At 39.9% G+C, this 25131-nt stretch overlaps 1 protein-coding gene across 11 annotated transcripts in view; it reads right to left on the bottom strand.

Moving 5' to 3' along the window:
- The window catches only part of ZMIZ1 (zinc finger MIZ-type containing 1), a 405624-nt gene that overhangs the window by 39560 nt on the left and 340933 nt on the right, over nt 1–25131 (bottom strand). For 9 of the 11 annotated variants that reach the window (XM_088129052.1, XM_088129104.1, XM_088129038.1 and 6 more), the window contains 4 exons: nt 9250–9318; nt 4581–4695; nt 3153–3370; nt 1427–1625 (listed from right to left, as the gene is read on the bottom strand). In XM_088129052.1, the coding sequence (XP_087985178.1) occupies nt 1427–1625; nt 3153–3370; nt 4581–4695; nt 9250–9318 (601 nt within the window). The remainder of the gene's footprint in view (nt 1–1426; nt 1626–3152; nt 3371–4580; nt 4696–9249; nt 9319–25131) is intronic. The other 2 variants (XM_088129087.1, XM_088129097.1) reach the window with 1 other exon arrangement.

The following is a 25131-nucleotide window of genomic DNA, read 5'->3' as shown; positions in this document are numbered from 1 at the left end:
TGAGCAAATTGATAATAATGCCGGAAAATTACAAAGTTTAATTAGTCACAGGAACATGGCAGATAAACCTGTTTCTAGTTAGAAAGATTATCTGCCCTCTAATGTGTAATTTGTTTGGAATTACTAGCAATTATAATTAGATAAATAATTGTAACTGAATTAATATGAAAGGAACAAAATAAATTTGTCTCAATGCAGATTATTTTGCATTAATATTCACAGATACAATTAACCCTATTATAAATTTAGAAAAATCATTAAGTATCAATAAAGATGGAGATAATAGCTATAAATCTGAAAAATAAAATTGAATGTATTCAGAGAGATTTAAGATGTTCATTAAAAAGCTGGGGTTACTTAGTAATGTTCCAAATAAAAATAAAGAAAAGCTGTTTAAAAATACGAATGGGACCTGTTTTTAATTGGAAATGTGGGCTGTACTTTTATGGGATTGCAATATAATAAAAAATGTGTGTAATATTTTTTGTATTCCAGACTTTACCAGGAGTGACAGACCTGAATACTTTTTAAAATGTCAAAGAAAAATAAAAATCAGCCATATTGCAAAATAAAAAAAATAAATTATTATATTGTATTCTGTATTATATTCCATACTGCAAACAAAAATACACATGTTGTCCATGAAGTCACCATGAGTCAAGTTTGACTTGAGGGAACGTTCGCCTTTTTGTCTCTCGAACTGATTTTGAATGATCTCAAAAACCTGCTTAATATTTGGAGGGGACGCCAATGGGAAATCCTTTTACTTCTCTAGATTGAGAAGTAAAAGAAGAAAAAATCTGAGAAGAAGACAAGGACAAACCACTTTGGTATTGCTACCACATGGACATGGACATGAAGTCACCAGAAGTTAAGTAACTTGAAGTTAAGTCAATTCTTCACCTTTTACTCTGTCTTGATAGTTTCTGTTGTGACTGTCTTGAGAAACTTTCAATACGAAATTCATATTGTCTCATAAGGGAATAGCAATCTTCCTGAAAATCTCAAAAGCTCCAGTTCAGAACCATCTCAACCCCCTTTAACATTACATCTCCCTGCTTGTTTGGATGAACAGCAAGATGTCACCAGCAGATCTGCATGCTTTCCTAAAAAAAACCCATCCTAGTCTTACTCACCCTTATTACTCTGCTAGCATGAACATCAAACCTAGAATCTCTGGCTTTATGCAACAGGCATGCCTCCCCGTCTTCTTTTAAAAGAGAAATAAGCTAAGCTTTGTGTGTCTGGGCGGGGGGGTGGGGGGGGGGCAGGGACAGTCATGACCATTTCCTTATGATGTGTTTTCCCAAACTGGGCTGGATTTTATATCACTATAATATCATTATTATGTCACTATAATCTCTATTTCTACCAAACATCATGAGAATGGAAAGTCCCCCACAAGGGGACTAACTGGCACTCTTACCGGTCCATACTGATTCATTTCCTTGTTTTGGGTTTCCTGCAGTGCTGCAACTGTTGCGGTGGCCGTAGCTGTGGCAGTGGCGGCGGCGGCTGCAACAGCAGCCGCCGCTGCAGCTGCTGCTGGTTGAGTGAAATCAGCTGGTGGTCTGGTGTGCGGCGGGATCCCCATTCCCGCAGGGTTATTAGGGCCTCCTGGATAGCTGAGGGAGAGAAATCAAATTTACAGACATCAGTGTTTGAGTCTGCATTTAGGACCGGGAGTAACACAATTTGTGGGGAGGAGGGATTGCAACATGATTTTTTTTTTTTTTAAACACATATCCCCTGCACTTGGCTTGGACATGACCACTACAGAGTTCTGGGAACGTCATCAATGTAACATCGTCACAAATGCATTCGTACATAATGATGTGTTCCCCAAAGAAACTGCTCTATGCTTTCCTTACTGGTTTTGCAGTCGTAACTGCCCACATCTCATTTTAATATGTCTTGCAAAGTACCTGACTCCTGAGAATTCCCATCTATTTGCTTCATATTTCTTTATGTTCTTGCTTAGTCCCAACCCATTTGACCTTTCAGGTTATTTCCCAATTTGGGGATGAAGAGAAGCCTTCCCCAAAAATATGCAAGGAATTCCTCCCTTGTTTTTTTTGGCTGGTCATCTAGTTCCTTAAAGATGGGAAGATTCCAGCAGATGTCACCAAGTGCTACGCTGCCAGAGTTACTCTTACAATGACAGGGGAAAAGGTCACCATTATTCCCTGGTGTCAATATGCTGGAATTAGGTCAGAGTGTGGAGGACTGACATCATAACTCTACTAAATCATCCAGGAGTTCAACAAGATTTTAGGAAGGAGGTTCTAATCTAGAAATCACTTTGGCTATTATTTCTGGCTGGTTAACATATATCTGACAAAAGAATAATCCCATCTTGGACAGCCCTGAATTATGCAAACAATAAATATAGCTTTATAAAGGGACTATATTGTCTTGTGAAGTTTGCTTCTAACTATTATTTAAACCCAATTTTCTCTAAGGCAAGAACAAGATGAATGCTATCAGGCTTTGGGTTTAGTCTTGGTAACATTCAACATTTGTTCTCCTGAGCAAAGCCATAACACTTATATCTATCAATATCCTTCATAAAGATGCTCAGCAAAATGTTAATCACTGTTAAGCCTGTGATTTGCATCGTGCTTTCAGTATTAATTAAAACTTTATCTTATATTTTTATAACTTACTTGATTGACTCGAGTCATGTACGAATCATTTTCCTGAAAGTATTTTGCTTTAAATCTGAACCCTTCCCTTCCCTTCCCTTCCCTTCCCTTCCCTTCCCTTCCCTTCCCTTCCCTTCCCTTCCCTTCCCTTCCCTTCCCTTCCCTTCCCTTCCCTTCCCTTCCCTTCCCTTCTATAGCAGCTAAATAGTTTACTAGACATGATAACTGTATGTTTCTGAACTTTATTTTGGATGTTTCCCATTCACAGGCCTTTAAGAAGGCTTTACAACAGCTCTCTTGAAGGACCCATGAATGTAACCTGGATATCTTTGAAACTTATCTTTCCCAGGTTCATGTCTCTGTTTTTGATGATGAATACAGAACATAATTTCCCAATGAATCCAATTCAATTCCCACCATGTTTTGATGGCGCCTGACTCCTTTCTCTAAGCCTCCTCTAACTCAAGATAGACAGGGCAAGCTCTATTCCAGACAAGCCAGCCTTACCTTCCTGCAAAGCCTCCGCTCCCGGGGTAGTTGGGCCGTCCATACATGCCTTGTTGAATGTATGACTGATTAGAGCTTGCCTTGGCTGAGAAAGGCTGCTGCTGCCCTGCAAACTGAGGTGAATTCATGCCAGGGTTGCTGGCTGTCATCCCAGAAGCCATGGGATTCCCTGCTGGGTTCATAGCACTGTTGGCATTTGCCATGGGATTTCCCAGCACCTGATCGAAAGGGAAAGTGACATCTCAGAGAACATCTGTTTTGCACAAGTAACAGCTGTCATTTTAAGAATTTGTCCCTTCATATTTGAGAGAATAAAATAATAGCAGAGTGAATCACTAAAGGAAAACCTAACGGGGGTAGAAGCACTGAGATAACATCACTGCTTGACCTCTTTACAACTTGTTCAACTTTGTTGGACTAAGAGAGAGACCATCAAAAGGGACAACACTGGACCATCAACCTCTAAAGCCAACACACAGAGTGGTTCTTTTCTTCTTTTTCTAAACCATAACTCCTAGCCAGATCAGTAAAATCCAAGAACATAGCCTTTTTAGGATATAGCATCCCCCAAGTAATATGTCTCCTGGTGGCTTGCTTAATCTTAACATGTATACAATAGATACGGTAAAATATCGAGGTTTAATTTTATAATGGAGCAAATAGAATTGTGAAGTAAGGAAGAGAAATCCAGAGAAATGTAAGATCACAGAGAACCACCTTCTGTCTGCTACAGCACCCACAGTCCTGCAGAAGGGAACATTAAGGTATGCCCAAGGTCACAAGTTCTACCACTGACAAGTCTTAGTGAAGGACCTCAGAAGGGAGGAGATGCTTCTGCTTTAAGAGTAAGCAACACCAAGTAGGGAAGACCAATTATCTGTACAAGACATGCATCCAAATCTCTTTTGCTTGTCTCAACACCCTCTGATTATCCAATGGTTGTAGTGCCTGCTCTATTTGCATTCATCCTCTGGCCATCCACAGAACAGGGATAGGCTAAATTCAATCTTCTGTGGCTTACACATTTTATATTCCTAAACAGATTGTGGCCATCAATGAATGTTTTTCTACAAAGAGAGAAATGCCCTGACAATTTTAGATACGTAGTGCTTGTGAGTACACACTTTTGTTTCAGGATGCGAATCCAGCGTAGCGCTATCTCATGCCCCTTTCAGCTGCACAAGTCTCAGTAATCAGTATGTCCCAGATGGTCTACTGAAAACTGGCCAATGGCAATCCAGAAAACCAATCCAGAAAACCATCCAGCTTCATCCTTGCAACAGGACGCTCCATGGTGAGCAATATTACCTGTTGAGTCAAGTTTATACCCTAACCAACCATTATTCAGCCTTTGGGGGCAGGAAGTGCATCAACCTTATCAGACCTGAAAAACACAATCAAGGAGAAGATTCACAGGATGATGCTCACCTGGCTCTGGGATGTATTAGTCACACCCCATACTGTTGTGACCACCGATAGCGAGCCTGGTGGTTGGTTACTGTTTTGTTGCCAAGGAACAGAATCATAAGGAAATGATCCATCACTGTAATAAAATAAGAAAGAAGAAAAAGAAAAGAATAGAAAAAGGGGAAGGGGAAGAGACACACACAGTAGATAAAGTCATACTTTAATACTTTAGTTTAAATGACTGCCAGGGCTGGTGGGAAGAGCCATCTTTTCATTTCTGAATGGGATTCTTCCCTAGCTAACTTGATGAACCTTTCTGACAGAGATGACATCGATGAAGTTCATTGTTCCTTTTGGGTTGCAAAGGAGAGGGGATGTTTTTGCAGCCATGAAAGGAAGAAATACACAGTATTGGAGAGTGAGGCACAAAATGTATATGACAATGAGGATGAAAAGTGAATGGGAATGAAATCAGTTGAAGCGCAAACGTTTCATGTTTGGCTACCTGCCAGAGTAGCACCTGGCAAAGCATCTTGGAAGAGGGGTTTAAGCAGCTGATAGAAGATGTGAATGCTTGGGGATTTTTGCTGTGCATGGTCTATTCCTTTTTGAAATCTTGGGCCACCTGAGCTTTACTTTAACTCCTCATGCCACTTCAGCCCAACCCTTTTTGCACTGGCTCAAAACAATCCTTTGATTGAAGAGAAATTACAGAGCCATTTAAAATTAGACTTCGGTCATATAACTAACAAACCAAAAACACTATTAGTGAATTGGGCTTCTGCATGGAAGGTACTGAGGTATGGTGGCTGAGACTCAGCTCTGGCCTACAAAGTCCTTATTGAAATTTTACCCTGATTTACTTCTCTCTCAGTATCAGGCTTCCTTTCCCTTTCTAAATCTGGAAATAACAATCAGGTTGAACGTGGACTCATACAATATTGTTAACAGGCTTGGAACATTAAAAAAGCTATATAAATGTGAATGGTTATATTATTAAAACCTTGAGTTAATAAAACTATCTATTTTCTGGTAACAGCTAAGATCATGTATTCCTATAAAGCATATTCACTGATCAGATTTATATGTGGTTCTTCTATTTTATAACTCCCTTTTATAGATGAATTTAGGTTGACAGATCAAGAAACTATATACCCCCCATCCAAGTCTCCATGGTCTTGCCTATCCTAGGACTGAACAGGGTAGAAAAACCTAAAATCATAGTCATGATGAATTTATCTTACAACCTATAGCTATGAAGTTTCCAAGAGAATTCAGTGAAGTCCTGTATTATTTCCTCAGCTGTGTAGATGATAAGCAGGAGGGGGATGGGGAGGTCAAGTCAAGATATCAGCCATCACCATATGATTGAACCCCCACCCCTTTTAACGTGATGTGCATAAAAAGAGGTGGGGCTTCCACTATGTGGTCACAGCTGCCATCTAACGATGGGCCTTAGTATAATCAGTGTAGTATGAGACAACGATGTGGAAGGAAGCAACCCAAATGGTCAGGAAGCTCAAAAACGCTCCTTTCGAGTAAAGGCTGAAATGTTTGGGATTCCTTAGCTTAGCAAAAAGGCAACAGAGGAAGGGCGTGCTTGAGGGTTATAAAATCATTCATGAGAGAGCATTTTTTCCATCTCTGCAAACATGAGGACCAGGGTCATCTAATGAGGCTGTTTGGAAAGAGTTTCAGTACAGACAAAAGAAAGCCCTTCCTCACAATGAGCTATAGAATTCATTACAAGACGTTTTGATGGTTGATAACTTGGATGGCTTTAAAGGGGTATTGGATAAATTGATGGGGGACAAGTCTATGGGGCCTAAAAATCTGGAAGACTCACTACCAGTCTCTATCTCCAAATTGTGAGCACCCCACAGAAATCTGCCTAGTCACTTTGTGAAGCAAAATGGTGAATTAAGGGGGGCCTAAATCTCATCCAGCTGTGTTCTCATGATCTTATGGATAAGAGTTATACACACGCCTTCAATCTGTTCTTCCAGAGGTCTAGGCAGGACATTTGGAGAGCCTCCACCCATTCTCCTAACATCCTGTCATGCTCCTAGCAGACAGTGAGATGGATGGGAGGAGAGCAACAGCTCCAAGCATCTGCACTGCAGGGCTAAAGAAACCTTTTGGGAATAGAGCCCCAAATCATGTTTTTTAAAATCAAAATATCCAGGACGGTCATGGGCCACTCTAGCCCTCCTTCTGTTGTAGTATGCGCCTTACGGACATGTTTGACCTACCGTGTGCCTAGTTCATGCCCGCAATAACAACTGTGCATTAAAATACATTACTACCTATTATTTGTCATTGTCCTCTTATATGTGCCTAATCTGTATTAGTGACAAACATGCCTATCACATCTTCGAAAAAGCAAACATGAAAAAGCGAACTACTAATATACAACTGCAAAATTTTGAATACACCAATACTGATAGACTTAATAACATCTCAGATTGGATATTAACATAACATGTAAAAAAGGATGGGGCTGTAGCTCTTTTTTCTGTATTATCTGATTTATTAAATGTTGTTGCTATGACCACTAGTGCTGGAGAACGGAAAGCGCCCATTTCACTAGGACATATGTATAAAGGAAATATTTGTGCTCGCAAGCAAGAGAAATCTACAACTGGAAGGGGGTGTGTCCAGGATAATTAAAAACTTATAATGACGTTTCCATTGCTTGTTAAGTATGGGAGCCCAAATGCAACATATTTCATGGCCGAAATTGGACAGATCAACAGTTCTTATTGGGTGAAAATGAATGATGCACAGAAACAAAGAAACAGAAAAAGGAAGAACACAAATGGCAAAAATAAATGGGACTGATATATCTTCTTAACGATGATTCATTGTTAAGAATTTTTATACTGAGGACAACCCTTTAGCATGAGTGTAATAGAGTATTACTAAATTACTAAAGAGTAATAGATATAATTGGGGTAAAGGAAAGAAAACTGCATTGTAAAATACAGAGACTTCCTCCAAAACAATTCATAGCAGAGTAAGCCGTCTAGATACAGAGAAGAGGGGGTTCTAAAGATTGTCTTCTAACCTAGATATCATTGCATTGTCTTTCAGATGGTGGCTAGACAGCTAAAATAAAGTAACATGGATTGCTCCAAATGGCACCCTTAATATTTACCCTGTTATTGTTATTGAGAGATTAGGGGGAAAAAAAAGAAAAGAAAAGAAAAAAGGAGAACAGCAAGGAGAGAGAAAGTATCAGAAAGTGGAACCCCTATCTTAGGTCGTCTGTAAATGGAGAAGTTAATTCATTTCAAACCCGAGAGATAGAACTAGGTCTCATGATGATGTAGCCATTGAAAATATTGAAATCAGAAAATATTAACACTATATTCTTTTATCTGTTATTAAAATCTCATTTCCCTAGGGTTCCTTGAGAACCTGATGAGGTTCAGTGAAAGGCTAAGGGGGGAAAATGTTCAATCAAAATGCAGCCAATTTTCTACCACCAGAACTCTTGGTCTTGATTGAAATTGGGGGAGGAAAACAAACAAACAAACCCTAACAGGTTCCTCAGCCTGCCAAAGTTTGAAAATTCATGCACTAGATAATAGTAGTTTGCTCTCAGATTAAGAGACATTGTACCTATATACTTTCCTAAAACCTGTTAGGAAAACTCCAGAATGCAGCCATCTGAAGCTGGACTGACTTCAATGGACAAGTTTGGAAAGTATTTTTCCCTCTCAAGGGACTGGTTTTCTGTTTGCAACATTAATATTTAAATAATGGTATATCATCTCATCACAAAATTATCAAGAAAGGATGGATGAAGTTCAAATGTTGTTTCCCATGGTGGGGTTTTGGGACAAATGGGCTAGAAATCATGGCTGTTCATTGCATCATGTCTTCTGAAATATCCTTAAGTTATTTCTGCAAATGTCCCCTATTCATCTTGGTGTGCTTCCATTTTGCCACTTCTCTTGACCTAAGACACACCTTTCTGCCATGGGGTTGTCCACGTCATTTCCCACCGTAATGCAAGAGAAGAAGCAAATAAATGTTTGCACATTTCCCCAACATTCAGGACCAATCCTACCATTAGGCAGCCAAGCATAAAATAATTTATCTTCATTGCATTCACAAAAAAAAAAAAAATCTTCCAGGGACTGTCAGCAGTGTCTGTAACAAACCACAATGGTATAACAGTGATGACACAAGCATAATAATGTCCTCACTCAAATGCCATGTTTTTGCATCATAATGGTCTGATGCAAATTTTTAGGTTGTAGCATTGGCATGATGATGTCATCACACCCGGGTCATCATCTGCCCCCCTGGTCTTCCCCTTGTGGATGCTCATGGCTTCCCATATCTTATGATTTTTTTTGGTTTGTTTTTGCTTCAGGTATTGGCCAGATTTAAATATGATGCACCTTGATTTGGAGATAGGGTGTGTAGTTGCTATTCTATCTCAGGCAGAAAATTCATACCCTGTTGCAGCTCTTTCAACCCTGAAGCACGAAGAAAGCATTTTGAGGCCTAAAGAACACAGAGAATAAGAATATTCCTGATGGGCTAGATAGAGGGAAAGCTTTGGGGAATCCTAACTAGAGGGAAGGGGTTCATCTCTCGATATAAACTCTCCTTTCTGTGGCATGGGAGTCTTTTACAGCCTATTTCAGAGCCTGGCTCTTTAGCTGTAGAGACTCACGCTTTCAGCTCTGGAGGTCCCCGTTTCAATCTCTGGGGTCTGTCAAGGTGGCAGCCGTCACATATGCACCTAAGAATCAGAAGGGAAAGTGTAGATCCAGAATAAAAATTGAAATCCCTAACAATGCACATTGTCTTGCATTTGGCAACTGGCTCTCACAATATCCTGAGGCTACGTTTCTCCAGATAATGTGCTTCCCACACATACATATACATACCAAGGGGCCTTTCCTGTCATAGTGCCTGGCTGATTTATGCCACTCTTCATTTGGTTTTCCAAGTGGAGGAGCACAACCTTATTTCATGGACTTCTCGTTATGAACTCATCACATATGAAATTGATCCCATCTCCTTGTCACAAATCTAAATACATTGCTAGCTTTTGCTACCCAACTGTTGCTCCAGGTAATCTAGCATGCTAATACTGGCGAAGGGAGACCTACATGATCTACAGAATCTGTGGTTGCTGTTAAACATGTTGGACTTTCCCCTCTAACCGATGGGATCGTCTCCATCCCCAAGCCAGCCCTTGCCAGCCACAACCACCAATGTGGACCCTCAACACAATCACCCCGTGCATCTAAGGCAGCTTTTCATTTGCTATATTTTTAAGGAACCCAATAATCCTAAGTATATTGAGAAAGAACCTGATATAAGAATGCTGGTTTGGGTGGCATTCTGATATTGCTTACAATTCGTAATTGTTACAATATATAACTGAACCCAAAGACACGAGGCCACCAATCTGAAGTGAAGATCAAGTTGGCAAACTGTAGACTCCATACACTGATGCCTGAGGAGTCTGACCTTTTCAAAGGCCCCTGAATCTGTTAAAAACAATACTAATCTCACAGGGATCAGCTCTGTCTCAAAAATAAATAATTTAGGAAATCACATAATTCAAGACAAGATAATAAAAGAGTTGTCTTTGTTGAGCAAATCCTGGAGAGCTAAATTTCCTAAAAGTCCAAGTGGATTGATTATGTCACCATTCTTGCTCAGCAGAGGAAGACACCAAGAAGGTCAGAGGCAACATAAGTCTCTCTCTCTCTCTCAGGAGCCAAGTAAGAAATAGTCCGTGTCACAGAGGACTTATCAGACCAGTTGAGTCTGTAAATCTGATTTACACCCAGTTTGACCTCTAGCTCATTTTGCCTAGTTGAGTTTGCTTTTATTCCTATGGCTTTCAAGATTCTAACCAGGTATCTCTACCTGATATTTTTGCCTGAAGATGCTACAGGTAATAGATTTCCTGCTTTGCTGTATTCTACCACAAAACAAACAAACAAATACATTCCATATCCTTTCCCTTAAAGTGAGAGATGGATAAAGGGGTGGAATGGGAAGAGAAAAGAGTCAGCAATGAAAGACAAAACCAGAGGTAAGGGGAAGAAGCAAGATCTAGCAGCATTGAGTGTCAGATCCATAAAGCTATCAGCCCAGAAAGAACCCCCATTTTTGCTCCCTCACCAGCCCTGCAAAGCAATCAGCTGTAAATATACCAGCTCCACTGGGATGGCCAACAAGAATGTTGGTCCTAAAGGAAAGTAGGATCCAAATCATCTTCTACCTGAATAAATCAAAAACTGACTGTATTCAAATTATGACTGAGAAGACCCTGGGGAATGTATTGTGCAGACTATGCTTGATTTAGTCCTGAGTTCAAATCCATAATGAACCTAAGAAACTCATTTATCTTGGGGCAGCCGGAACTTCTGTCCAGCTTACTTTGCAGGATTGCTGGAAGACCTAAGTGTGCACATAGCTGTAGAGTTGTACACAGATGGCCTTGAAGAAAATAAGTTGTAACTGTTAGGAAAACATGAAGTTAACCTGGGAAAACAGGAAAGTATGAGAAAGAAACTCAAGATTGCCTCGCTTTGCTTCTTTCTGGTATAAGAGGAAGGAAATGAAGAATGCTTTCAAGATTCTGTTATTATAGCCTATATGATTAATGTAGAGTTCTAGTATTTTTTATGGGTCTGTTTCCTGACCTGGTCTACCTCAAAGAGTTTGGCTCTTTGCAAAATGAATAAAACAACCTTGGCTCTTCACAGTAAAAGAGCCTTGGCTCTTTACAGAAGGCAACAATATGTGTAGCTGAGATCTTTGGACCCTTATGCTGGAAACAACCTGGTTGTGAGATGGTCAAAAGTTTGAATTACCACTGTTACTGATAATCTGTGTCTATGATATTTTTAAAATTCTATCCATCCATCCATCCATCCATCCATCCATCCATCCATCCATCCTTTATAATTGCCTCATGGTGCTAGAATTCACTTGAGGTCTGCTGAGGCCCATTTCACTCATTGCATTACTCAGAAGCAAACCAGAGTTTGACAGGGAGCTACGGAGAATCCCAGATTTTTAGCAATTATTTGATGCCCATATTATACCATAGAAGAGCACAATGGATACAACACGCAACCAAAACTTAAGCAGCAGCACACTGCTACCCCCATATGGCAGAGGATTGATCAGTGTTTCTCAACCTTGGCAACTTTAAGATGTGTGGACTTCAACTCCCAGAAGTCCACATATCTTAAAGCTGCCAAGGTTGAGAAGCACTGGACTACATGATCCTTACAGACCTTTCCAATTCTACAAACCTCTGATTCTATTCCTTACTATAAACATGTTGGCATGTTAGTTGAGATTTTAGGGACAGAATTATTAGAATCACAGAGCATTCTGCTATGCATATTATTGCAAACCAATATGTTTAGAACCTCTTCTGACATTAGCAATTACTCCATCTTTTGCTGCTTGTTATGTTGGGAGTTCTGGTCATGTGAAGGAGTCATTAAGATGCCTCACCTTCCACTCCTGTTCCCAGGGGACAACACTGGTGTGGAAACTGCTGATCCACTGTTTCCTCCAAAGTCACCTTGGATGTCAGCATTATTTGACTAGCATGGGAAGAATGCAGGCTGCAGCAGTTCCTACTTTGGAAAGCTGCCTCTGATGATCTGAATAATAGAGGACAGCTTTGTGTCATCTTAGGAACTGTTGCAAGAAAAGGAATGTTCAAGTGATGCTATGGCAATGCGACAAAGAACCTGATTTTGCTGGGAAATCTGTCCCAGAGTTGCACAGTGATGGAGAAACACTGAAATGCCCACAATGGAGGATTGGATTGTGAAGATGTTGGAATTTGCAGAAATGGCAGAACTGACCTGTTTGATTGGGGATAAAACAACAAGTATTTTTATAAAAGACTGGCAATATTTTATGGACTTTTTGCTGAAAACAGAAAGAAAATGAAATTGATTTCTGGATTTTCTGATTAAAAAGGGTTGAATATGGGATAGAAGAGAACTATGTAATATAAACTTAAAGAGGGAGGAGGGATAAGAAGTTCGTTTGTAAAGAAGATAAGAAGTCACTTCCTTAACTATCTTTTTCTTTTCTTTCTCTGTGCTGTTTCTTGCACTTTTTCTTTAATATTTTTTCTTTTTCTTAACTTTCCTTTATATATTTTCAAGCTTATCTTTTACTTATGTAAAGATCTTTAATAAAAAATTATATAAGAGGAAATATGTCCCAGAGTGAGAAAAAGAGGATGGGTGAATAAGCTGGATGAAAGGCCACTTGCTCATTGCTAAGCTGTGCATACAGTGACCAGAAGCCTTCAGTTATATCACCCTTTGCAAAAGCTTGGTCCAGAGAAGTATTTGGTCTCATATCTGTTCAGTTAAAATCTGGTGTTGCGTGCGGATTGGACACCATGAGTCAAGGAAGTTTGATTTGTGTGTATGTGTGTATGAAAGAGAGAGAGAGAGAGAGAGAGAGAGAGAGAGAGAGACCCCAACATATGAACAGGCTTGACTCCTGCTTGGATGGCTAAGAGAACATCTTAGCTCTTAGCTGCACTTGCCACTGGGCTAGAGGGAGGAAGGGAAGAGAGAAAGAGAGACCACCAGAACAAGCAAGCATAACCTTGACAGCAAAGAGAATTGAGTTGGTGCACAGTAAAGAGAGCTGGGTGCCTGAAAATTCTGGGCCCCTCCTCCTGTTTGCTTGCCAAATAAAACACATCCAGGAAGAGTGATCCCTAATGATAAAAAAAAGATATGATTTGTCCAAAAGTAGTAGATTTTAATTATTGAGATGGAAATGGCATCAAGAAGCTAAGGTCTGTAAGGACACCAGCAGGGCATCTTCTCACACAGGGATTGTAAAAAGGATAATGTCTTTCCTTTGCAAATATCAAGTGGCTTTAAGGTCACAGATTTACACTTGCTTCCTGGGAGCAAGTGCTGTTGAACTCAGGGAGCTTATCTTTGAATAAGGCATGGATTAAACAGGACTCTTGAATCCCTTGTTTGTGGATGTGTACATGAAACAAGCATGAATACACACAGCAGCAACCAGGCAGAAGCAGCAGCCTCTCTCTTTCTCCCTTTCTCATTCATGCAAACACAAGCCCACCAGACTCCTAAAGAAATAAGGTGGGATGTGCTAAAATTTGCCTCAATAGGTAGCAGTCTCAGGTGCTAAGCAGGGTTCATCCTGTTATTATGCAGATGGAGGATCACTTGCAGAGATGGGAGCTAGGCTGGAAAGCTGACGTTGGCTGTGGCAAACCATAAAGCTGCCAGGAAACCTGCATGGATGAAGGAGGTGAGTTGAGTAAAAGGGATGATTAATAAAGAAGCTTCTTCCTACCCAGCTTAACATCTATTTCATCACCTCTTCATAATAAATGCTTTCCCTTTGGTTTTATGCTCATTTTTCCCTGCTGGCCCATACCTAGGGAGGAAAATGTGTATTTAAGTCTCCCAGACTCGTAAGAAAGAATGGCAATGCCAAAATAGAGAAGATACAGCCACCTTCCCTGCTTTCTAGCACTGTGGCCAGAAAAAGTTTCCTTGGCTTTCGAACAAGCTGGGTGAAGAATTTAGATTTTCAAACAGCCCCAAAATGGAACATTGCCTGCAACTGGAGGAAGGACTGGTGGAGCCATGAACCATAAAAGAGGACTGAAAGCTGTTTAATATGAATTTAAAACTCCATGACCCAAGGAGATCAATGGGACTTCAACCATTACACTAGTCCCTGAAGAGCAGCCACACTGGTCACATGTGAGTTTTCTACAATAGTTAAGGTATTGGACTGGGCCCAGAGAGACCAGGTTCAAATCTACCCTCAGCTACGGAAGTTCACTGAGTGATTTTGGGCCAGTCACTCTCACAGGGTTGTTGTGGTGAAAAATGGGAGGATGGATCACTACATATGCCACTTCAAGCTGCTGGATGAAAAGTGGGATATAAATACAAGAAATCAATGAATAAATGTATGTAAGGCAATATGAGATCAGAGGGTAACACACTCTATTGATATGGCTTGGCCAATGGCTATTTTTGAGCCTCCTGAAATATGACTTGGGGTCTCCAGCAAAATGCACATTCTTATTGCACAGAAGCTTAGAATGTATGAGTTGGAAGAGACCTTACAGGTAATTTTCTCTAACTGCTTGTTCAGTATACGCCAGCCCCATCAGATAGACCAGACTAGGAAATCAACCTCACAGGAAGGCTAAAACACCTTTTACTGAGAGTAGCGATGATAACACAACCTTGCAAGTCAGAGTGTGCTGCACCTTCTTCCCTTTCTTGTACTTCTGTGAATGAGGGAGGTGTCTGTCTGAGCCCCTTCTGCACATTTTCTGTCTGTTGTGGACTTAAGATATGTTTTACCCCTCATCACTCTGATAATGGATCTTGGATATCTCCATCAAGATCATCTTCCTTACTCTCTACACTACAGGAATCCACCAACTGATAACAGAAATTATTTCCTTTAGGTCTGGCAATACTCTACTGTCGTCATTATTATGTTTTGATCTTTTCTTCAACAAACCTTTACTTACATTTATTTTAAAGGGATCATGTCCTATGTATACCAAAGGTGGCCCATTAGTGCTTAAGTTTTGAGGGGAGGGAAAGTAAGGTGGGACAATTGTTGATGAAAATGAAGGCCCAAAGATAGTTTCCTTACTTCTAAATACCTCCCCCCCACACACCCATAAGACTTGGCTACTTCCTATCTGGGGTTGACTAAAGAGAGCAGTGTGTACAAAGTAAAGCCTAAACTTCATTGAATCATTCTACAAGACTGGAGTTGGAATAGCCAGCAATCATGATAAAATCACTTCAAAGTCACAAAATAACATTTCAGCTTTCACTTAAGCCCCGCACACTGGGTAAGAGCAAGCAAGCAAGAACTACACAGATTTCAGAAAAGTATCTTGCTACTCTGGGGTAAATACGGAATCTTGAAAACTTTAAGTGGATTTCCCATCCTCGTTTATAGTGAGTTCATTATGGCAGAGACTCTTTGAATGATTTGAAGTGCTTCCTCCTAGACTTTTCTCTACCTGGGCTAAGCTGCTGTTGGTGAGATAAGCTGCCAACAGACTCACCTTCTATCTCTTCACTGTTTCTATCTTCTCTCCTCTCCTCTCCCTTCCCTTCCTTTTCCAGCCTTGCCAGAATCTCTCATATCTCAACATCCCCAGATTTTTTCATCAGACAAGACAGTAAAGGGAGGGAGGAAAAGATCAACAAAATTGCTGAGGGTCAGGTATGTGTCTCCTCTGAGTTACAATATTGATGAAATACGGGGATTTTTTTGGCTGAGACATTCAAATTTACCTAATGAGATTATTAGAATGCTCCAAAGCCTGATAGGAAGACCATACTATTTGGTAAAGCTTCAGCTGGTGGAATCTGCTGTTCTTCCTTGGGATCCATAAGCCTCTCCACCATGGTGGAGTGCCATGGTGAGTGCACCATGACCATGTTAGACTACTACACAAAGAACAAAGTTCATTGTGGCACCTTGAAAAATAAATATATTGTGGCAAAGACATTTAGCCTCTTCTGATGAAATGGACCTTAGCTTATCGGCTTTATTTAAAGCGCAGAAAAAAGAAATACGGGAGACTTCAATATTTGAGCCTGAAACAAATAGGGAGAGGCTCACCGACTAAACATTTTTGCATTGCAAATAAATGCTGTTCATAATATTGTTCCTGTTGAACGGTACTAGAGTAATTAAGACTCCTAATTATGCCTTGAGGACAACAAGCATGCTTGCTGCTCAAAGGTCTGATGAAATCTGTAATTGCTCTAATAAACTCACCCGTACTCACGGTCAGCACAGGGGACAAAGAGTAACAGGATAAAACCATGGCAGAAAAAGAAGAGAATTAACGTTGCAGCCCTGATCCAGAGATTCTAAAACGGTTTTCCCATGTGAGAATTATAATTATAATGCTAATAAAAACCTTTTTCTCGCTTGTCTAGATTGCTGTCTCCATAGATGCAGGGGCAAACTGGTTATTAAGATATTTGGACTAAACAACTGGCACCAATAATGCTACTGTGCTTAAACAGTTTTACCTAATCCAATAGTCAGTGGATTTTGGGCTTACCAGGGATTATTTTTTTGCCTAAATGCATGGCAGTAATGTGCAGGAAAGGTGACATTTTATCCAAAGCACAGAAAAGTTTTCACTTTAGTATAACATGAATAGGGAGTGGAATTTGTATTGATTGAAAACTCAGTGATGTTATGTGCAAACGATAAAATTGGCCCTTAAAAATAAAAACAAAAGCATTAATGCATTCATTATTTGCTCTCTCGTGCTCCTTTTACTTTGCCCTTAGTTTCTGCTTCCAACAGATACAATACATTTGCTCGCTCATGTGGACTGTGGTCTCTTTCACATCTTCTTTTTGTCACTGTTCTCTTCTTCCTCTTCACCTTACTTTGCTCTGCCCCACTTCTTGGATTCAGAGCAGGGATGCAAAACAAAACAAAACAAAACTTCTGATTCATTATGAGAAAAGCTGGGGTCAGCTTGCACCAAACAACAGCCCACTTGATGCTAAACAATTCACTTTGAGTTAGTCCCAAACTCAGGAGAGAGTTCCAAGATAACACCAAATTGTACTGCCATTTTTTTCTTCAGATGGAATGGAGCCTTTAAATGTCATCTTGCTGTAAGATGCATTTCAGGACATGCTTCAACTGGTTTCTCGTAGGAACACAGGTGTTCAGATGTGACTCATAACATCATGATGCAAATACTATAACGTATGATCTTGCATCAGATTTCCAGATGCAAGGACATCAGGGCAAGGACAGGCACGTGACACCTCCACAATGTGTTTTGGTGTAATCTTGATTTGCTGCAGACCCCTGTGCATGAGAACAGCTTTCTTCCCTTTTGTGTTGGCTACCAACTGTATGATCAGGATGGACCCTACAAGCTGACCCACTTTATGAGTTCTTCCCAGAGGCTTCTTTGCAGCTGGGCCTACATATATCCCAGGTAGCTCGAGAGAGTGCAGAGAGAATTTGCCTGAGTTGGATCTGCTCGTCTTCTCTTAATTTTTTCCATTCCCTGTAATGTGATGCTGGTACACAGGATGAACTTCTAGCTGAAAGCCTACAGCTCTGAGATTCAGAATGGCTTGTGTGCTGAAGCATTCATAACAAGGCTCTGGGGAGAGAGGCACTTAGTTGTGTAATAACTGTGCATTGTGTTCAACCCAGTGAAAGTAAGGCAAAGAAGAGGGTTGGAGATGAACCAGAAAAGACTAAGGAATAAATTAAAATTGAGGGGCTGCTTAGGAGGAAGTTACACAGGAATTTGTGGAGAAATTTAGGCAGTGAGCATGAAACAAACAAGATCAACAATGGTTCCCAATGTGAAGATTTTGTCTAAGAGTTGTATTCCTTGTTCCTATAGCATGCTTAAATGGGTCAGTGGGAAGTAGTGTGCTGTGGGGAACCCCCAAAAGTTGTTGATTCACCAAGTCAACTAACAGACCTGGTTATGCTCCAGGTTAAGCTAACTCTACCCTACCAAATGGGAACACCTAAACTCAGTCAATTGATCTGCTTCCCATACATAGTCCTCCAAAAGCTGGAGAAAAAGACTGATTGAAAAAGAAAGCCTATTGCTGCCAAAAGGCTGGCAGTGAAAGGATGACCTCTCAAATCCTGATTGGCTGTGGCAGCCAGGCCATGCCTACAACTGCTTGCCTGTTCCATGGAGCTGGACTGGCGATGTCAGTACTCTCCTGCCATTAAGGGCCGATGGGAGACACTGATGGGATGCAATCAGAATGGGTGAGGATTTTTGCTCCACCTGGATTAATTGTGTGCTCCCCAAACCACCATTAAACAGATTTAACAGGGTTGATGGCTTTGGGAAAAGAGCCATTATTTCTGGCTAATTCTGGCAACCGCATCACTCCCAAACATCTCAGCTCTACAAGTTCTCAAGCATACAGATTTGCACATCTGAACTCTTCAGTCAGGGTTCAGACCAGGTTATATACTAAGATGGCACTGGTTGCACTTGTGGGTGATCTCTGGAGGGCTTGAGATGGGGTGATACATCCATCCTAGCCCGTTTGTTGGTTTGAAAGGATTTTTAAATTTTTGTTATTGTTTAATTTTTGTTAGCTGCCCAGAGTTATTTTACCTATACAACTATACAAACCAAACCAAACCAAACCAAACCAAACCAAACCAAACCAAACCAAACCAAACCAAACCAAACCAAACCAAACCAAACCAATCAATCAATCAATCAATCAATCAATCAATCAATCAAGTTATCACTGAACTAGCCAAGCTTTTTTAAACCAGTGGGCAAGTTGTTAGCATGTCATGTCGAGCCTCACATAGCAGTTCTTATGCTCACAAAGTGCCTGTTTAGCTACAGCTGCAGAAATTCAGAAAATTTAGAAGGAAAGAGATATGTAAAGCTCTCTTTTCTGCCATCTATGGCTCATCAGGATTTTTGCAGGTGGGATCTGGTAGCCCTAATTTATTAGAAAACAAATTGGTGGGGCAACTTCTTTCTGCTTCCTTTACTGTCCCCTGTAGTATAACAATTTGGATCTCTTGTTAACCTCAACAGTGATTAGTTTAAGCAATCCACTGTTTACAAATAATGATTTCAAACTCACTTATTCCAAAGTAACCACTAAGAGTCAGCTACAGTTTGTTGTGTTCAAGTAACAGAGCAATCAAAAACAGAAGTAAATGTTTGTGGGCTTCTCAGCCACCTTGGAAAAGGAGGAGAAGGTATAGAGAGCCAGGGAGAGGGACTTGAAGCAAATATTCAGAAACCATGATGTTATCAAAGTGGACAGAAGTGCTCCTAAAGCCCTGGGAAGATAGTATTAAGAAGAGAATCAGGCTGATTCTTCTCTGACTCACTGGGGTCTAAGAAGGAGCAGAGGAGAAGCACAATCAGACTTGCAAGATTCTGTGATGATAGCTGAGCTCCATCAAGTCTCTACTGATCATCCTGTGGAGTGCGTTTCCTGATCTTGCCTACCTCAAAGGGTGGACAGGACAGGAAAGGGAAAAAATAAATGAACCTGGGGTGGAAGATGAGCTTCAAAAGCTATTAGGATTAGTTCTAGATACCAAGGGGCTGATGATTCTTCAATAACAACTCTCTATGGGAGCAGTTGTGAAGCAGTTGATATTTCCAAAATGGATATGGCAAAACTCACTCATCCAAGGGTTTACGTATACTCCCTGGAATATGATTTTTCATCTTCTTTCTATCTATCATCTCTCTATCTCTTTCTCTATCTGAAAAGTCATATTCCAGACAGTACATCTAGTTACTCTTTATTTTACAAACCCCCCCCCCCCAACACACACATCTTGCTAAGCAAATTGTAACAAAGCAGAGCTGGAAAGGAGAAAAATAGTTACTGCGAAGGGTTCCAGCACTTAAAAAACGTGGACTTATTTATCACCATCCATACAACTAATGGGGGTGAAATAATTCCTCCTTAATATCTCTCCCCACTGATTTTAACATCTCTCCCACGCAATTCTGGCCATTGTCACAACAGCAGACACCTAAGGCACATAAATACACTCTTTCAGCGCTATGCAACAGTCACAATATGAGCATCCCACCTGTTACCTCTGTTGCAAAAATGCTAAACGGCAGTGATTCCCAGCCCGTTACAAGAAATTTAATCTTTATTGCATTTCATTGCACCAGCCAGCCCTGCATCGCCCAGGATATATTTTAATTGATGTACTAGCATTTTGAAAGAAATTTCTCAGTTCACACCCAGTTAAGTAGCAAGGCATTAATTTTACTGATCAGTACAGCTAGTATTCTATATTCAACTGATCCTTCAATCATGGTAAGGATAATTATTATTTTTTAAAAAAATCCAAAACACCCACCCAGTATTCTATCATTGCCTGTTGCCTTGGTAATCCAAACGGCAGGAAACTCACTGATTATCGGTGAATGGCAATTGCATTGTTCACACGCAGAGCCTCGGCTATGTTAATGTGAGATAATGGCGGCCAGAAAAAGCCTTTTGTTCTCAGCTTTGCTGTTTATTCATAGTGCCTGGAGGTCAGCAATTGCTTTAACAGTCAGAAAAGAAGCCACTGAAACAGATTCTACTTCTGGGTTGGTCCCCCCCCACCCCCAAGACAAGAGACAGAGAGAGGGAAAGGAAAGGAAAGGAAAGAAGGAAAGGTTTTGCACAGGCTAATCAGAATATGAACTGCAGGCATGAATGAAATATTTGATAGACCTGAACTTCTTGAGTTTGTAGGATCCAGCTAATTTACATGCCCGCTGAGTAGCAAAAATAGCTTCCTCTGAAAAAGACAGATCCGGCAGAAGCAGAAGGAGAGAGAGGGAAGAGGGAGATTTCTTCAAGATATATTCTCCCCATCTCCATAACTCAGTTTTGTGGATGAATTTCTTTTTGGTTTTTGATAGCTTTCTCCTCTGCAGCTCAGCTACATCAATACGGATGGATGGCTCGTAAGGACTGAAACAAATTCCCTCACATATTATTTGTATCTGTTTACACACTCTCCCAGATTCATATTCTTCCCTGGACTATCTTACAACAAACTTATGAGACAGGCTAGACTCCAAAGGTGACAGTCCGTGGTCATCTACTGAATGCCCAGCTGGAGAGGGATCTGAAAGCCACATCCCAGCCAATGCTGTTGGTGTTCAGTCATGGAGGGTTTTGCCATGCCTTAGTTGCACTTTTGAATGTCAGTCACATTACATATCATCCCTTGCTGTCCAGGTGAGAGGGCAACCTGTTCACAACTACTTTTCTAGTCCAATCAACAGTTTGAATTAAGGTAGATTCTAATTTCAGATATAGGTGAGAGCTTCCTGGTGGAATATCATGTTCTGTCCCTGGGAGAGAGAGAGAATGAACCAAGTTGATGCCTGCTGCAGATCTGAAGTCTTGTCTGTCTAAACAGGCCCTACGAATGTCTTCATGCAAAGGAAACCCCAAATTTGGTTCATGAAACCAATTATTGTTTTCTGATTACAAACTGGTTATCGTTTCATTTAAGTTCAGTGTATGAAGGAAGGGTGACCTGCAACTTCACCAAGCCCCTTTGCTGATACAATTAAATAAGCAGCAAAGTAAGTTATTTTGCTAAATCTTTCCCCAAAATACAAAGATGGTACTCCAAAATCCCAGCCCAACCAGTTTTAGGGACATCATGTGACTATCATGCTTCCTGTGGCCCCCAGAGAGTATTTTTCCACCAAAGCTTGTTTAGTATGGATAAAATGAAGGGAGGACTCTTAGAATGCCATCCAAAAATCTGGATAACTTTCCTAAGAGTTAGGAAAAAGGAAGGATAGAAATGAAATGAATCCATCAATAACTCAGGAAATCAAGAAGGTTCTGTGCCCCTAATCTGGGACTAAATCATAAAATGACCAGTCTAAATTAGGATTGCAGTTTTCCAAGACTATAATTGATTACATGGATTTATACACCATGTAAAAATTTGGGGTTTTTATGTATAGTATTCATACTTTGATTTCATGGGATAATTAAAGCAGAACAGATTTTTGGTTTTGATTCAGTCTACCATGGTTTATAATTTTATGTGGTGATTTATACTGTGTTGACCATGGTTCTTGATATTTATCCTTGCTTAAAGCTTAATAATGATTTTTAATTCTTTAAAGCAATGTATTATACTCAGTCATTAATGATTTACTAGTGATATACTACAAAATTATAACTGTAACATTTTTAGATCCCTTGCTTACTCATTTGTTTTATTATTTTATTCTCTTTTTCTCTTCTCTATTGTCTATTTGTGTTAGTTTATGTACTTTCTCTAAAAGTTAACTAAATAAGTAAACAAAAAGATTTCTAAAAAAATCCATTCAAGAGGGGAAGGAAAGAACATTTTTAAGTGATTCTCCAAGGGCTGCACCACCTTGCTTGAATATCCAACACTGATGGTCAATATTTAAATGAGAAAACACCATGCACAGAACAAAACATATATTGATAGTTAAACACTTCCAATCACAGTTTCTTTGCTGACTGTCCTTTTTCATTGATTAATCACTTATTTAAGTTGAAGAGAGAGGAGAAGAAAGGGTTGCATAGAGTACAATGATGCACATCACAAGGAGAAAATCCCCAAATAATGCATTCACATCATTGAATCACAACTATAATGGATTATGATCTATACTCCCATGATATAATCTTATTTTAATTGCTATTGGAGAGCAAGGTAATTATTTCTAATATATTCCAAACGATTAGATCTTGTTTGCAAATGGAGGGTTTCTTGCCAAAATTGCATTGACTGGACCGGGGGCCAATCTATACAATTATTTATTTTGGTCCTGTGATATCCAACTTAGCCTCCTGGTCTGGCACACTTTGGATTCTTCAACCTGTTCTCCTAGGACTATTTCTTCCTCTCTATTCCAAGCTACTTTAACAATGGCTATTTTTTGAGGGATTTTGCAACTTCCCTATCATAAGTTGATGCACAGCACTTCAGATGCAATCTCCCAAATATACTTTGGATCATGCGAGAATGCAAATGTAAGACCTTTCTGCTGCACTTTAACCCCACTCTACCTTTTCCTGGGATAGAGTAGCAACTCATGTGACATCTGGTCACATTTTCATTCTTACCAATGTGTCTGGTTTCAAAATGGCAGAAACTGTTTCCAGTCTCAACACTATTTCTATTTTGACCTCAGAAGCCAATGCTCCTTTTCTTCTTTCTGCGATTGTTTCTGACAGCACACTTACATAACTGCAGAAAAGTAAATAGCCACCCACTACTTCTTTTAAATGTGCATTCCTGCATGGTTTCAGAGCTGTGCAAGGAGGCACTGGACCTTTAAAAACAGCAACCAGTCATGGCAGCCCAAAGAAGAAAGTAATAAAAACTGAGATCATTAGAACACTGGGGAGATAAATAAGTCTGTCAACTTTTCTGAACTGTCAGCAAAAAACAACCTGCCTTCCTACACAATGGTGCTATGCATGTAGTTACCTGCTTTCTGATTTATTTATTTTTTTAAATAAAGCAATTGGAAGTGGTGGTGGTATCTCCCAAGGGGTAAGAGGTAGTCAATCTCTCAAAGACGCATGTCTTTTTCAAATGAACTTGAATTTGGAAGGATAACTTGGTTGACCAAATGGTTAGCTCCATGTTAAAATTAGCACCACCCTTGGAATTTAGCACACATTAATAACATTTAGATGTATGTGATACGCAAAATGAGGAGACGCTACATGAAAATAGCATGGACTCTGAGAAGGCATAAAAGGGAAACTTTGCCACCAAAGTTGGTAAGAACTTCAAGAATCAGATGAAAGTTCACTAGCTGGCCATTTCTGGACAAAATACTGAAAAAAAAAACAATATTCATTTCGAATCTGACGGGTTTCAAAAGTGTTTTAAACACCATTTGCTGAAATTATAGGAAGAATCATACTAAGATAGGGATCCTCAGGATCCTGTCTCCAGCACAATTGCTTTATTAATTATTGAAAGCTGACAGTAAAGAATTAAGCTGAAATAATTTAAAAACTGATAAAATAAATGGAACTGAAAAAAAAACCCTTGAGCTTGACACAAAATTTTAACTACAACTTGGATAAATTCTACAGATTATGATTATATTGTTTAATTTTTCACTTGCTAATGCGGTTACATTTTTAATTCAAGTTCCTTTTGATTTTTTTTTAAAATCCTAATGTATTTTCTCAAATTCTTCTTTTGACTTGTAAAAACCAAATTAAAAGAGGGGGGGAGGGGGAGGGGGAGAGGAAGAGGGAAGGAAGGAGGGAAGGAAGGAAGGAAGGAAGGAAGGAAGGAAGGAAGGAAGGAAGGAAGGAAGGAAGGAAGGAAGGAAGGAAGGAAGGAGCAGAACTCCTTCCCTCTTTCTTCAGCTCATTCATAACATCCAAGTACTGTTTGAGAGAAACTGCACCGGTGTCAAATAATGTGAAAAACACAAATTAATAAGAAAGTTTCTCTTTCATTTGATCAAAGTTCTGAAATTCAGTCACTTTTATTTTTAAGGCTTTGTCACTTTATTTTAATCCATCTTGATTGGTCTAAAAAAACCCCTTTCTAATACAACAGTGGACTTGAAGGCAATAGCCATTTAATTAATGCTGGAGGTGAAACCGAAGATGACAGAAAATTAAAAAAAAAAAAACAGTCAGAAAGTACTTGCGATAACAGGATACACTGCAAACAACAGTCCTGTGTTTGCAGAAATTTTTACACTCCACCACATTAACGTGGTGGAATGCAAGCTGCAACAAGCAGTGAACACTTTATTAAATGCATGGTGCAAGAAGCAATTTAGAGGAACTTCAAAGGCCTCTGGTCCTGATTAACATGGAACCTGACCTTCCTGACTGAGAAATCTCTGGGCTAGGGTGACTGATGAGTCCAATATAAGTATGGTTTGTGTGACTGAGTTTGTTCTACCATGCCCTGGTTACTGTTTTAGGATTATTTCACCTTCTTTTCTGTTGTGGCTAGC

Source organism: Python bivittatus, unplaced genomic scaffold (assembly GCF_059951505.1).
Source record: "Python bivittatus isolate LINGU-HERP-01145 unplaced genomic scaffold, Pbiv_v1 ctg000050_np1212, whole genome shotgun sequence".
Lineage (NCBI taxonomy): Eukaryota > Metazoa > Chordata > Lepidosauria > Squamata > Pythonidae > Python > Python bivittatus.
The sequence above is the reverse complement of the archived record's forward strand: the minus strand, read 5'-3'. Positions and strand labels throughout refer to the sequence as shown.